We start from the raw sequence: 12,575 nt of genomic DNA, 5'->3' as shown, positions 1-12,575 counted from the left end.
GACCGTTTCTGGATTTTGAGATGTTGAGATCTGTGGTTTATGTGTTGGTCCTCTTGTATATAGATCATAATAATGCTTTATTTTTGGGACTCCCAGAGAAACTTATGCGGAAACTGCAATTGATTCAGATGTAAATTTTAAAATCTTTCTTTGGCATTTAAAACACTAAGAGGAATAGGTTCAAAGCAGCTGGAAAATCGTTTGAGCTGGTATAAGCCCAGTAGAAATTTGAGATCAATGAAAGGGCAGTTATTGATGGGACAGGCTGTGAAAGTGTTTCATCATTCTCGCCTGAAAACTAGATCCTTTTCCGGGATGGTTCCTCAGTTGTGGAATAATCTGCCTTTAAGCTTAAGAGAGGAGATAGATTTGTTAAAATTCAGGAAGGCTTTAAAAACTTGCCTTATAAGCAGTGGGTTTGTGGAAGGAAAGATTGGTTTATATGGCTAATTGTTTAAATTATGTAATTATGTATTACTGAATTATGTTATAATTTTAAAATATGTTGTACATTGCTTAGAAAGATGTCATCAGTCAGGTGATTAACAAATGATTTTAAATAAACAAACAAATAAATAATTATTCAGTACTACTTAGCTGGATAAGTAGGGACTTATCCGGCTGGGGGGGAGGGGCAGTTGAATATCTGGTCCCATTCAGTGGCCGCCACTTAGCCGGATAAGTGGTGGTGGGATATGGGCATTCTGGGGAGGAGCTACTTATCCAGCTAACCTACAGGCTGATACAGTAAAAATCGCGGGAGAGCGGGCGAGCACCCGCTCTTCTGGCGCGCACACAGGCCACTCTCCTATGCGTGCGATTCAGTAAATTAATTTATTTAAATTAGGGCCCGCAGTAAAAAGAGGCGCCAGGGACACTAGTGCATCCCTAGCGCCTCTTTTTTTGACAGGAGCGGTGGCTGTCAGCGGGTTTGACAGCCGATGCTCAATTTTGCCAGCATCGGTTCTCAAACCCGCTGACAGCCACTGGTTCGGAAACCGGACGCTGGCAAAATTGAGCGTTCTGTTTTCAACCCGAGAGCCGCGGGCCAATTTCAATTTTTTTTTTTTTTAACTTTCTGGATCTCCGACTTAATATCGCCATGATATTAAATCGGAGGGTGCACAGAAAAGCAGTTTTTACTGCTTTTCTGTGCACTTTCTCGGTGCCGAGAGAAATTAACACCTACCTTTGGGTAGGCACTAATTTCTGAAAGTAAAATGTGCGGCTTGGCTGCACATTTTACTTTCTGAATCGCACAGGCATAACTAATAGGGCCATCAACATGCATTTGCATGTTGCAGGTGCTATTAGTTTCGAGGGGGGGTTGGACGCGCGTTTTCAGCACGCTATTACCCTTACCGAATAAGGAGTAAAGCTAGCACATCAAAAACGCGCGTCCAAATGTGGGTTAACAGTATGCTCCAGCGGAGCGCACTGTACTGTATCGGCCCGTTAGTCAGATAAGTAGAGGTATTCAAGCTTATCCAGTTAACTAGATAAGTTAGACTTGCTCAACAGTAGGTCTAAAATTAGTTGGATAAAACTTATCCAACTAACTAGCGATTTTTACAGGGATAGTCAGCAGTATAACTGTGCTGCTGAGCATCTCCTGTAAGCTATCTGGATAAGTCTTAACCAGTTAACTTTCTTAACCGGATATCTTTGAATATCTACCCCAATAAGAATGGTGAAAACACCGGGGTTTGAGAGTTTTAAAAAATCCTGCGCAATGAAATAACTTTCACAAGCTGGAAAGTCTGAATACTAACACTCCAGACTGATTTTAGTTGTACACTGGTGAATAGTTATCTAATAGCATTTATTTTGTACATTGAGGGGGGTCATTTTCAAAGGGACTTCTGCAGATTAAACCGCCTGCCTGATATACAGAGAAATTTATGAGCATATGTCCTGCTCACATGTAAGTTTACCTGGGCTGAGCAGAGGCATTCCCAGGGGCAAGACTGTGGAGAGATCTGAACTAAAGCACATACGTTTGGAGTTTTACAAAGCATGGGTGTACATTTTCAGGAAATATTTGTGCGGACCTTTTAGTTGGCATATCTTGTGCAGGTAGATTTGATGGGATAATTTACAAAGTGGACTTAAGTGCATAAGTCCACTTTGAAAAATAGTGTCACTTAGGAACATGTTTGTCAATTTTCTTATGAAGGCTGTTTGAAAATTTCCCTCAAAGGTACAGTTACAAATTTCTACAAAGATTTTCCTGTATAAGGAAGTTGTTGCTGTAAATACTAACATCAGAAAAATGTAAGCAAAAAAGTGGAAGAACTGTCAGGCAGTTCCATTTAAAAAATTCTCCTTTGAAATTTTAGAAATTTCTTAAAATTTCAGTCCAGCTGATGTTCTTCCCTAGATCCTGTTATATATGTCTTCTGCGAAAACAGGAAGCCTAAAATTCTTGACCTTACAATGCCCAACTATAAACTGTAAATAATGTCATTGGACTTTACTTTTAATAATAATAACTATAATTAATATAATTTACTTACACTATTTACTTATGCTATTTTATTGGAGTAGTTATGTTTTACTTGTTTTCTATTTGTATCTTAAATTGTTGAGATTTTTCTGTTTGTTTTATTGTCATCGGTGACTAATTGTAGCAATTTATTTATTTATTTATTTTTATTTAAAATCTTTTCTATACCGTTGCTAAGTTATATACCATCGCAACGGTTTACATGTAATTTTGTCTGTGTATGTGTACCTCATCTTGAGTGCTTTTGTTCAAAGGCAAGTTATACATTTAAAATAACAATAAAACAAACAGCAGGGATCCTGGGTGACCTGATGGTTTTGGCATACATGAGCCACAATTATTATGTCCACAAGTGTCCTTCCTTGGACTAATTACATATTTTGTTGATTATCTACTAATAACATAATATTCAAAAGATAAATAGAACATTTTGTTTGATACCAAACAATATAATTTGTTGGAGCACAGGAAACTGCTTTCTTAGAAAACCAATTGGGGAGGGCAATTATTAAACCCCATGGGGAGTGTGCAGGGCCTGCAAGTTCATTTGTAAAGAGAAACTCCCTTTGAAAATTCAGGCCAGTGCTTATCTGTGGGTATAAGGTCCCTGAGTACTTTGTGCCTGCATTGAAGCAGGTGCAGGCATAAAATATTTTGAATATTGCTCCCTAATTGACTTACCTGTTTGGAAAGTTTACAGTTACTACTCCCATTTATAAAAACTACCGTATAACTTTTATGGGACACATATTCTCTGCAAAAACTGACACAAGCATGAAAGGATAAATATCCAAATGTTTCGGAGATATGGAGTCCGTTGCTATCTTGGGAAATTAGTAATAAGAAAATAAGAACTGCCATACTGGGTTAGACCGAGAGTCCATCAAGCCTAGAATCCTGTTTCTAACAGTGGCCAATCCAGGGAAAAAATTACCCTAAACAAATCTACTTTTGGCCAAAGGTTCAGATCTCCAGCTACTGCTGAACCTTTATTCTCTCCAAAAATGGCATTACGTGAAAGGAACTGTGTATAGAGGAGATTCTTGATCACATACCATCATGTATGTAATACCACTACCAATTTTTTCCATTTAAAGCATAAGAACATAAGAACATAAGATATGCCATTCTCGGTCATACCAAGGGTCAATCAAGCCCAGTATCCTGTTTCCAATAGTGGCCAATCCAGGTCACAAGTACCTGGCAAGTACCCAGTTGCAAATGCCAGGTAACTGTGAACAGCTTAAAGAATTAAAGAGGCAGCTAGCTATACCTGAGATGCAAAACCTTTCTGACAGTTGCTGTAGGCTTCCATACTTATCCCAGAGTGTTACATTCTGTGCTTCTTTTCTAATACAGAAAACATCACATTTGACTATTGCCATGAGCAGTTACATACCTTGTAGCACTGGAGCCATAGTGGAGTGCCGCCTGCACACAAACATTACTAATTAGTCTGTTTCAATACTTTATCAGTCCTGTCTCAATACACACTGCAATAAAAAGATTCTTAGCTGAATTTTAATTACCTTATATTAAAGTATTCATTTAGGAAAGAAGACTATAAGCAGTCTAGAATTAATGCACATTCACTACAGGGAGAATGTATTATTTCCAGGAGTTTACTATATTGGGAATTTAAACATTGTCTGCAATGGCTTAGGGGACAATTCCGAGACTACTCCGCAGGCCTACTAGTTCATTTTCAAAGTGAAACGCCACACACAGCTTCCTTTGAAAATTTTGGCTGGAAGGAGGAATGCGGATACTTTTCATTTGCCCCATGTTTCCTGCCCCTCCCTCCCTGCAGACTTCACTGACAAGCATTTCACCCTTTTTATCTGTGTAAAACAATCTGAAAATGACCCTGGGTTGGATATTGTAACTGCTCACATGACTGCAGAGTCAGCAGGCATTATTTACCTGCAGACTCTGCAGCAGCTTTCAGAGTGAAAGGACACATGTTACTTTCACTTTGAATATCACTCCAGGAAAAGTTGGACAGAGGAAAACCATAAGTATGTTTCTGCAAATGGATATCCGCCCCGAGAACGCCTCTTGTCCCATGTTTTAATTTGATTTTAATTCTTATTGTGCACTGCATACTTAAATGAATGGTTTTTACTGATATTGTAATCTACTCAAAACATATCACTTAAATATGTGGAATATTTTAAATAAGTAAACCAAATAAAGAAATCAAATGTATCCACATATCAGGTGGGCAATTTTTACAAAGCCCATTTCCATTAGTTAAGCACTGTTTTACCCGAGGAAATGGCTTTTAAAATAATCTTCTTGGGGGTAATTTTGTAATTGCCCACATTGGTCAGGGGAGGTGAAATAACACACCTAGGTTGCATTTTCAAATCAAAGGGCCAGATTTTATTACATGCGTGTGGGCGTAGATTTGTTCGCGCAACCCGGTGCGAACAAATCTACGCCTGATTTTATAACATGCGCATGCAGCCGCGCGCATATTATAAAATCCAGGGTTGGCGCGCGCAAGGGGGTGCACAGTTGTGCAACTTACGCACGCCGAGCAGCCTTCCTCCATTCCCTCGGAGGGAACTTTCCTTCCGCTCCCCCGCACCTTCCCCTCCCTTCCCCTATCTAACCCGCCCCCCAGCCCTAACTAACCCCCCCCCCCCGACCTTTGTCGAAGAAGTTACGCCTGCCTCTGGGCAGGTGTAACTTGCGCACACCGGCTCTCCATCCCCCGGCCCGGTGGCTGTTCCGGAGGCCTCGACCCGCCCCTGGAACGCCCCCGGGCTGGCGCCCCGTCCATGGCCCCGCCCCCTGAACGCCCATTTTTCAAGCCCCGGGACTTACGCATGTCCCGGGGCTTGCGCGCGCCACCGAGCCTATGCAAGATAGGCTCGGTGCGCGCAGGGGGAGGCAGGGGTAGGTTTTTGGGGGTTACGCGCGTATCTTATGCACGTAACCCTTTGAAAATCTACCCCAAAGTGAGGAAAAAGTCCTCAAAGAAAAAAATAGGTTCAAATCTATGCTTGTAGTTTTTTTCTGGCATAACTTTCAAAGAGAACGTATGCTCAAAATTCTCCTTTGAAAACTGATGCAAAGGTCACAGCTAAAGGTACCCAGGGTCTTTGCAACTATATGAGCAGATCTGAAAATTCCTCCATGGGGGTGAGGGTAATTTTTTCTACCTATCTGGAGGGCAATTTTCAAAGCCATTTCTGCACATAAAACAGCCTTTTACGTGCAGAAATGGGGTCTTTGAAACCTGCCTGCCTGCTAGATGTGGACTTTTCTGCTCAGATAGCAGGGTGGAGTCTGGGCAGGGTTGGCACTTAGGCGTGTAGGTGAACACTTAAGCGCTTAGGCCTTAGCAGACGCTCAGAACTTTGCTGGAGAAAGTATCTGCACAATGGCAGGTGCAAATTTGTGCACCAACATTTTCCAGCTCCGTTTTCAAAGGGAAGGAAAGCCTGCAGGTGAAAGGTGCATGCAGACTTTACACTTCTGTGCACAGTCTGGACATTGCTGTCCTAGTGGCAAACGATGCAGGCACTTTTCTCCATGAGTAAGGGCACACGGGCACAAAAGTACCCAAGGACTGCTATTTGTGTGGCTGGGACTCAAGGGGAGAAAAGGCTCCCCTCAACTCAAGCATGCCCCTGGCAATGCTTGCTTAAAACGCAGCTAAATATAGCCGAGTTGTGAAACTCCATGGCTCTGCCCAGGGATCTAGGTGCCTATGTTCCCTAAGTCTAACCTTTACCTCTGGTTCAGCCTGTTGAGTCCCGGGATGTCAGCTGCTAAGCCTCCTTGCTGTAGGTGAATCCAGGCTCTCTGAATATCTGCAGTGAGTAGGTGGTAACCATGAAACAAAAACACCTGGCAGGAAAAAGCAAAGAACAGTTATTTGGGATACTTAGAGCCAGATTTTCGATGTGGGCAGAAGTCAAGTAGAAAGCTGCAAGTTAGTTTTGAAAATGCACATGTTTTGCCCAAGTATTTAATTTCCTGCAACTTCTGAAAGGGAAAGAATTCTACAGGAAAAAAAACCCCTGTGCAAGCAAACCCCAAACTCATACACCTTTTATCCAATTCTTAAATGTAGCACTTTCGGGCAGAAGTCCTTCCTCTGAGAATGCACAATAATTGCTTTTATTTGAAACACGAACACCCAGAGATGTCTGAATGTTGACACTTATTCTACACCTTTCTTGGTAAACCCTACAGGAATGTTTTTATATGAAAATTTACCACCTAAAAAGTGACCAGAAAGATCATTCGTTTCACAGAAAAAGTAATGTTGCTATACCTGTCTTATAGCAGAATAATTATCTGCTGCCAGGAAAGAATTCTTCAGTAACATAAGGATGGCAATACAGAAATTCTCCATCACCTTTCCATTCCAGTCCTGCATGAACAGCTGGTCCCAGATCAGCCATAGTGCAGGGAAATCCAGGACACTCACGAAGCCCTGGGCACAACCAAGAAATGCAGCTTACTTACAATCCAAGAGAGAAAAAGATGTGCGCATAGATTGGACACTTAAAAGCTGATATTCAACCGGCCGTGTCCAGATAAAGTTAACTGGATGCCTTTGTCCGGATATCCAGCCTGAATCTGCACCAGCTGAACATCCGGTCTAGAATTAGCTGGGGAAAGTTGCTGGGTAACTTGAGGCCTGCTATTTAATCAGACAGAAAATAAGTGCTGCCTAGACAAAGTAAAACTATGCTCTGGTAATGCCCCTAGCACCGTCTCTTTGTCAGTGCAACAATTTGTCTAGACATAATGTAGTCAGTAAGCACTCCAAAAGTTAGTCAAACTAACCTTTTCAATATGGACCTCTTAATAACAGACATACAAACAGGCCGATACAGTAAAGCGCACTCAGCTGAGCGCACTGTTTAACGCGCATCCACTACCCCTTATACATTCTGGGGTAGACTTTTAAAGAAACGCATGCGGGGTACACTTGTGCGCTCTACCCGGCGTGCACAAATGTACACCCGATTTTATATGTTATAAAATCCAGGGTCGGCACGCGCAAGGGGGTGCACACTTGTGCACCTTGTGCGCGCCGAGCCCTAAGGGGGCCCCGATGGCTTTCCCGTTCCCTCCGAAATCGGAGCAGCCTCAGAGGGAACTTTTCTTCCGCTCCCCCCCACCTTCCCCTCCCTTATTTAAATTATTTCCGGCTGGCTGCCGGCGTGCCATCCCCCTGCACAGCGGCTGTGCTGGAGGCCTCGGTCCCGCCCCCGGACCGGCGCCACGCCCATGCCCCGCCCCCTTCTTGTCCCTTTTTCAGAGCCCCGGGACATACTCGTGTCCCGGGGCTTGCGTGCGCCGCTGAGCCTATGCAAAATAGGCTCGGCACGCGCAGGAGCAGGTTTTCAGAGTTACGCACATAACCCTTTGAAAATCTGCCCCTAAGGGGTTTAGCATGTCCAAACATGCGTCCAAATCCGCCCCAAAACTAATAGCACTCATCATATGCAATGCATGTTTATGAGGCTATTAGCTATTTGCCCCAGATTCAGAAAAGAAAATGTGTGCCTGATCCGCATATTTTACACTCAGAAATTAACGCCTGCCCAAGAGCAAGCATTCATTTTTGAGCAGCCCAAAAAAGTGTAAAGAGAAGCAGAAAATACTGCTTTTCTGTACATCCTCTGACTTAATATCATGATGCTATTAAGTTGTATGAACCAAAAGGTTAAAAAAAAAAAGTGTGCTGGTGATCAGGTTAGGAAAACGGATGTTCAATTTTAAGAGTGCCCATTTTGCTAACCCGTGGCTGTGCACAGGTTAGGAAAATGAACGCTCGTAAAATTGAGCGTCCATTTTCCAAACCCGCTGACAGCCACCTGTCCTGGGCTTCCTCTGCTAAGGAGGTGCTAGGAGCGCACTTTTGTCCCTAGCGCCTCCTTTCTTGCATGACCCCTCATTTAAATACGGTATTGCACGCCCAGGAGAGGTTGCTGGTTGCACGTTAGGAAAGCGGGCGCTTAACACTGAGTGCCTGTTTTCCACGTGACCTTACTGTATCAGCCTGAAAGGGACTGAATTAGCATGAGGTTGAAACTTGGGCTAATTTAACAAAGGAAACAGAATTCTTTTATACAGATATCTTTTCCTCTAACCAACTAAAACTCTCTATGGATTTATTGGTTTTGATATCCAAAAGTGAATTTCTAGTTATCGAGACTGGATGGAAATTTGAACAGGTTACTAAGAAGGCAATCTTCAAAGTAATGTCTGTGGATAAAAAGCATTCGACTCAAATAAAGTGTTCACTCTCAGAGTGGGTAAAATCCTCCGGCTGTGCACAGCAACAGAAACAAAGTACAAATCACCATTTCTAAATGAAATCATGGCACGTTGGGGGGGCAATTGTAAAAGAGCAGTTTTTACAAGGGTTAATGTGTTTACCTGCATAAAATCTTTCAAAATTACTCCGCTCTATGCCTTCTCATTTTTTAAGTACTACTAGATGTCTGCGGCGCTGACCTCATGAATAGTTTTCATTATTTTTACATGTACAGCATGCTGATTTGAAAACTTGCCTTTAGCTGTTATAACTAAGGATTTTTCCCCAATACATACTCTAAGAAGAAACGTCATCATGTTGGTTTCTTGCAGAGTGTAACATAATAACGTGGTAAAAGACGGCAGAAGAGGACCGACTCAGCTAGCCAGTCTGCCCAGCTGAACGTCTTCCCATTTGGAAAGAAGAGCACATAAATTCCCCTGTTCATGCCCACATCAGTTCCCACTAGTATGAAAAGTAACAGAAATTAAAGACCACTTTTTAAAAAATCCATTCATACAATACTCCAGAGGATCTCTACCTCCCCCATCCACTTCCTCAGGAAAACGACCGGGCTTGGTGGTGATTCCATGCTGAGACGATGGCGCTGGGCCATTCCATCTGAAGCTGTACACACTTTCTGAACTGTCATCTCTACCAAGAAATCCTACAGGATCCAAAAGTTGAACAGAAATGTGTTGAGAAAAATGCATGCACCAGCTCTCCTCCCCACCCTCTGCCACTGTCAGAGGAAAACACGTAACAATATGAAGAATTACTCGGCCCTCTGGCCTTTATAAAGACCTATCTAGTCTATGTTATTCTTTAATATCAACCCAAAGCCTTCTCTGGAACTGCACTAATATTCTTCCCATTCATAAAACAGGGAAGACTCTTACTTCCAGAATGAACCAGGATGGAAAATATAAAAATCAGGACAGGGGTGGAGTTATTTGAACATCTTATTAACGAAATAAAAGATCAGGAAATAGATTTCAACAGCATTTTAATAATAATCCTTCAGTAAAGCTGAATATCTTTTATTTAAAAACAATGCTATGATTGCTTTCTGTGAGCTGGATGGAGAAGTCAGTTTTATTGTTAGATGCTGCGCTCATCAGGAATCAGCTGGTGGGCTTTACATGCTGCTGTTTGCCAGTTCTGTGCAGTGGGAACACAGCACTAACTAACCAACTAGTCTATCACCAGACAGACACAGATTAAGGGGATTTTAGACCTGGAACCATGATCACGGCCCACTCCCCTTACTCCCCCGCTCTTACTCTTACCCTTATTCTGACCCCGAATGGGCCCCCCTCCGGGTGCCTGCCCCATTTGTCTTCTCCTCCCCCACTCCCCCTACAATCTGTCACTGTCTCCAGTCAGTTCTTTGTCTCGGCAGAGCCTCACATTCTTGTCAGTTGTCACCACAAAAGAATTCAATCCCAGTGTACATGGATAAAGCAACCACTCCTGGTAAGAGCAGATTGCCTGACTGCTGAAAGGTACAGTGTGCTCAGCAGGCCATGGGACTCTGCCAGCTGCAAAGTCAGCAAAGGAGGACTGAGCGCAGAGATCCCCCCTTCACAGGTGGGCAAAAGAGAGCTTCTTCGTGTCCTCTCAAGGGAGGGGAACTGCAGAAGCTCCTGAAGAAGAGCAGCACAGATGGACAAGCAGCTAGGAGGGCCAACAAGTGGTGTGCAGAATGGAAAATCCAGAAAGAGGCAGAGTGAGTAAGAAAGGTTATGTTCACCCTTCTCTTACTAAAAGGAAAGAAAGTGAAGGCAAGGAGCAGTCCTGTTAGGAAGACAGCTGATACACGACCCGGTTAGACCTCTTAATCCTTGAAATAGTAGGGGAAGGAACAACATGGGAATTTCTTTTACGGACACCACAACTCTGTCAGTCCAAGTATTTGTGCCATAGAGATCCAAAAGAGATAAAGCTCCCAGGTCTTCCCATTGATCAAGCTCCAAAAAAATGTTCCTTGACTGCAAGCAGGGTGTGACAGCTACTTTTCAAAGATAACTGGTTATGTCACTGGTTACTTTCAGATAAATGTAATTAGTTACATCACACTAGGCTGCTTCAGGCAAAGGCAGGTTTGCATAGAGAAGACATCAGAAGAAGGAAGCGATCTTAAATGTGATCCAAACGAGTAATGCACTCAACAAGCTCAGTCACAGGCTTAAAAATGTAAAACAGCCTCCAAAAGATTAATGGCGCAATTTCAAATTGTGCACACGGGGCATTTTTTACCCACAGACCTTATGCAAATTTTTTAAGGGAAGAAAATTTCCTTTGAAAATTCACTCCTTGCACAGACCTGCCCCTGTATTTATATGCAAATATTTTCTAGTTAGCCCTTCTCTTGACCCTAAGCAGCAACTCTCCTATCTGTGCATAAGTTCTAACTCCTCCCCATCCAAGGAAAACTTCTCCTGTGCATAAGTGCAAACTCCTCCCCCTCCCCACCAGGGAACACCTGTCCTATCTGTGCATAAGTGCTCACTCCTGCCCCCAGGGAAAACCTCTCCAATCTGTGCATAAGTCCTAACTCCTGCCCATTCCCCCTCCCCATGGAACACTGCTCTTATCTGGATGTACAAAGTAAAATTGGTTCTTATCTGCTAATTTTTGTTCCTGTAGTACCACGGAGCAGTCCAGACCCCTGGGTTTTGCCTCCCTTCCAGCAGATGGAGACAGAGAAAGTTTTACTGTCACTGCTACTTAACCACATGTGCTACCTGCAGTTCCTCAGTATTAATCTATAGCCAAGCCAATGACAACAAATTTGAAAAGCGTCCCAACCTTCAAAAACTTTAAAAAAGTGAAGATATTCTCTGTTATAAAAACTGAATGAGCGGATGACTCCTCCTCACTAGACTGGGTGGGTTCTGGACTGATCCATGGTATTACAGGAATGAAAACTAGCAGGTAAGAACCAATTTTCCTTTCCCTGTATGTACCCAGATCAGTCCAGTCTCCCAAAGCTCCCTACTCAGGGTGGGACCGGGAGATTCCCGCTCGCAGAACACTTTTGCCAAAAGATGGGGACCCTGTATGTCCCACATCCAGACGATAATGTCTAGCAAAAGTATGTAGTGACTTCCAAGTCGCTGGCCTGCAAATCTCCTGTGCAGAAACAAGTTGCTCCTCCACCCACGAGGCTGCCTGAGAACGCTTAGAATAAGCACGCAATCCCTCCGGGACCGGACGACCTCGAATAATGTAAGTGGAACCAATAGCCTCCTTAAGCCAACGGGCAACAGTAGCCTTAGAAGCTTGAAAGCCCCTCTTCGGTCCGCTCCACAAAACAAAAAGATGATCTGACCTCTTGAAGTCATTCGTTACCTTGAGGTACCTCAATAAAGCTCTCCTCACATCCAACAATTTGAGCTCTCTTGCATGCAGAGTGGATGTATCCACTGTGGGAAAGCCTGGAAGCTCCACCTTCTGATTTACATTGAATGCCAAAACCACCTTTGGTAAAAAAGAAGGCACTTTCCTCAGCGTGACTCCGAATTTGAAATCTGAAGAAATGGATCACGACAAGACAAAGCCTGCAACTCAGAAAATCTTCTAGCCGAACATATGGCCACCAGAAAAAAAACCTTGAGAGTTAAGATCTTCAATGTCGCTCTCCAGAGAGGTTCAAAAGGAGCCTCACAGAGGAATCAGCGCAGGAGAGCTGGTTGGATTACCTGGTGAATATTTCCTTTTTGGCTATTGACTGTGTCTTCTCTGCATACCGGGGGTAAGGGCGTTACCCTAGCCCCA

At 43.3% G+C, this 12,575-nt stretch overlaps 1 protein-coding gene across 3 annotated transcripts in view; it reads right to left on the bottom strand.

Annotated features, from left to right (window-relative positions):
* Positions 1–6,906, bottom strand: part of LOC115098197 — a 166,505-nt gene extending 159,599 nt beyond the window's left edge. For all 3 annotated transcript variants that reach the window (XM_029614599.1, XM_029614601.1, XM_029614600.1), the window contains exons 1-3: positions 6,798–6,906; positions 6,252–6,367; positions 3,906–3,937 (exon numbers count right to left, since the gene is read on the bottom strand). In XM_029614599.1, coding sequence (XP_029470459.1) covers positions 3,906–3,937; positions 6,252–6,367; positions 6,798–6,902 — 253 coding nt within the window. In that variant the 5' untranslated portion in view covers positions 6,903–6,906. The remainder of the gene's footprint in view (positions 1–3,905; positions 3,938–6,251; positions 6,368–6,797) is intronic.
* Positions 6,907–12,575: the final 5,669 nt, after the last annotated feature.

Source organism: Rhinatrema bivittatum, chromosome 8 (genome assembly GCF_901001135.1).
Source record: "Rhinatrema bivittatum chromosome 8, aRhiBiv1.1, whole genome shotgun sequence".
Taxonomy (NCBI): Eukaryota; Metazoa; Chordata; class Amphibia; order Gymnophiona; family Rhinatrematidae; genus Rhinatrema; species Rhinatrema bivittatum.
This window is presented reverse-complemented; position numbering and strand designations above follow the sequence as displayed.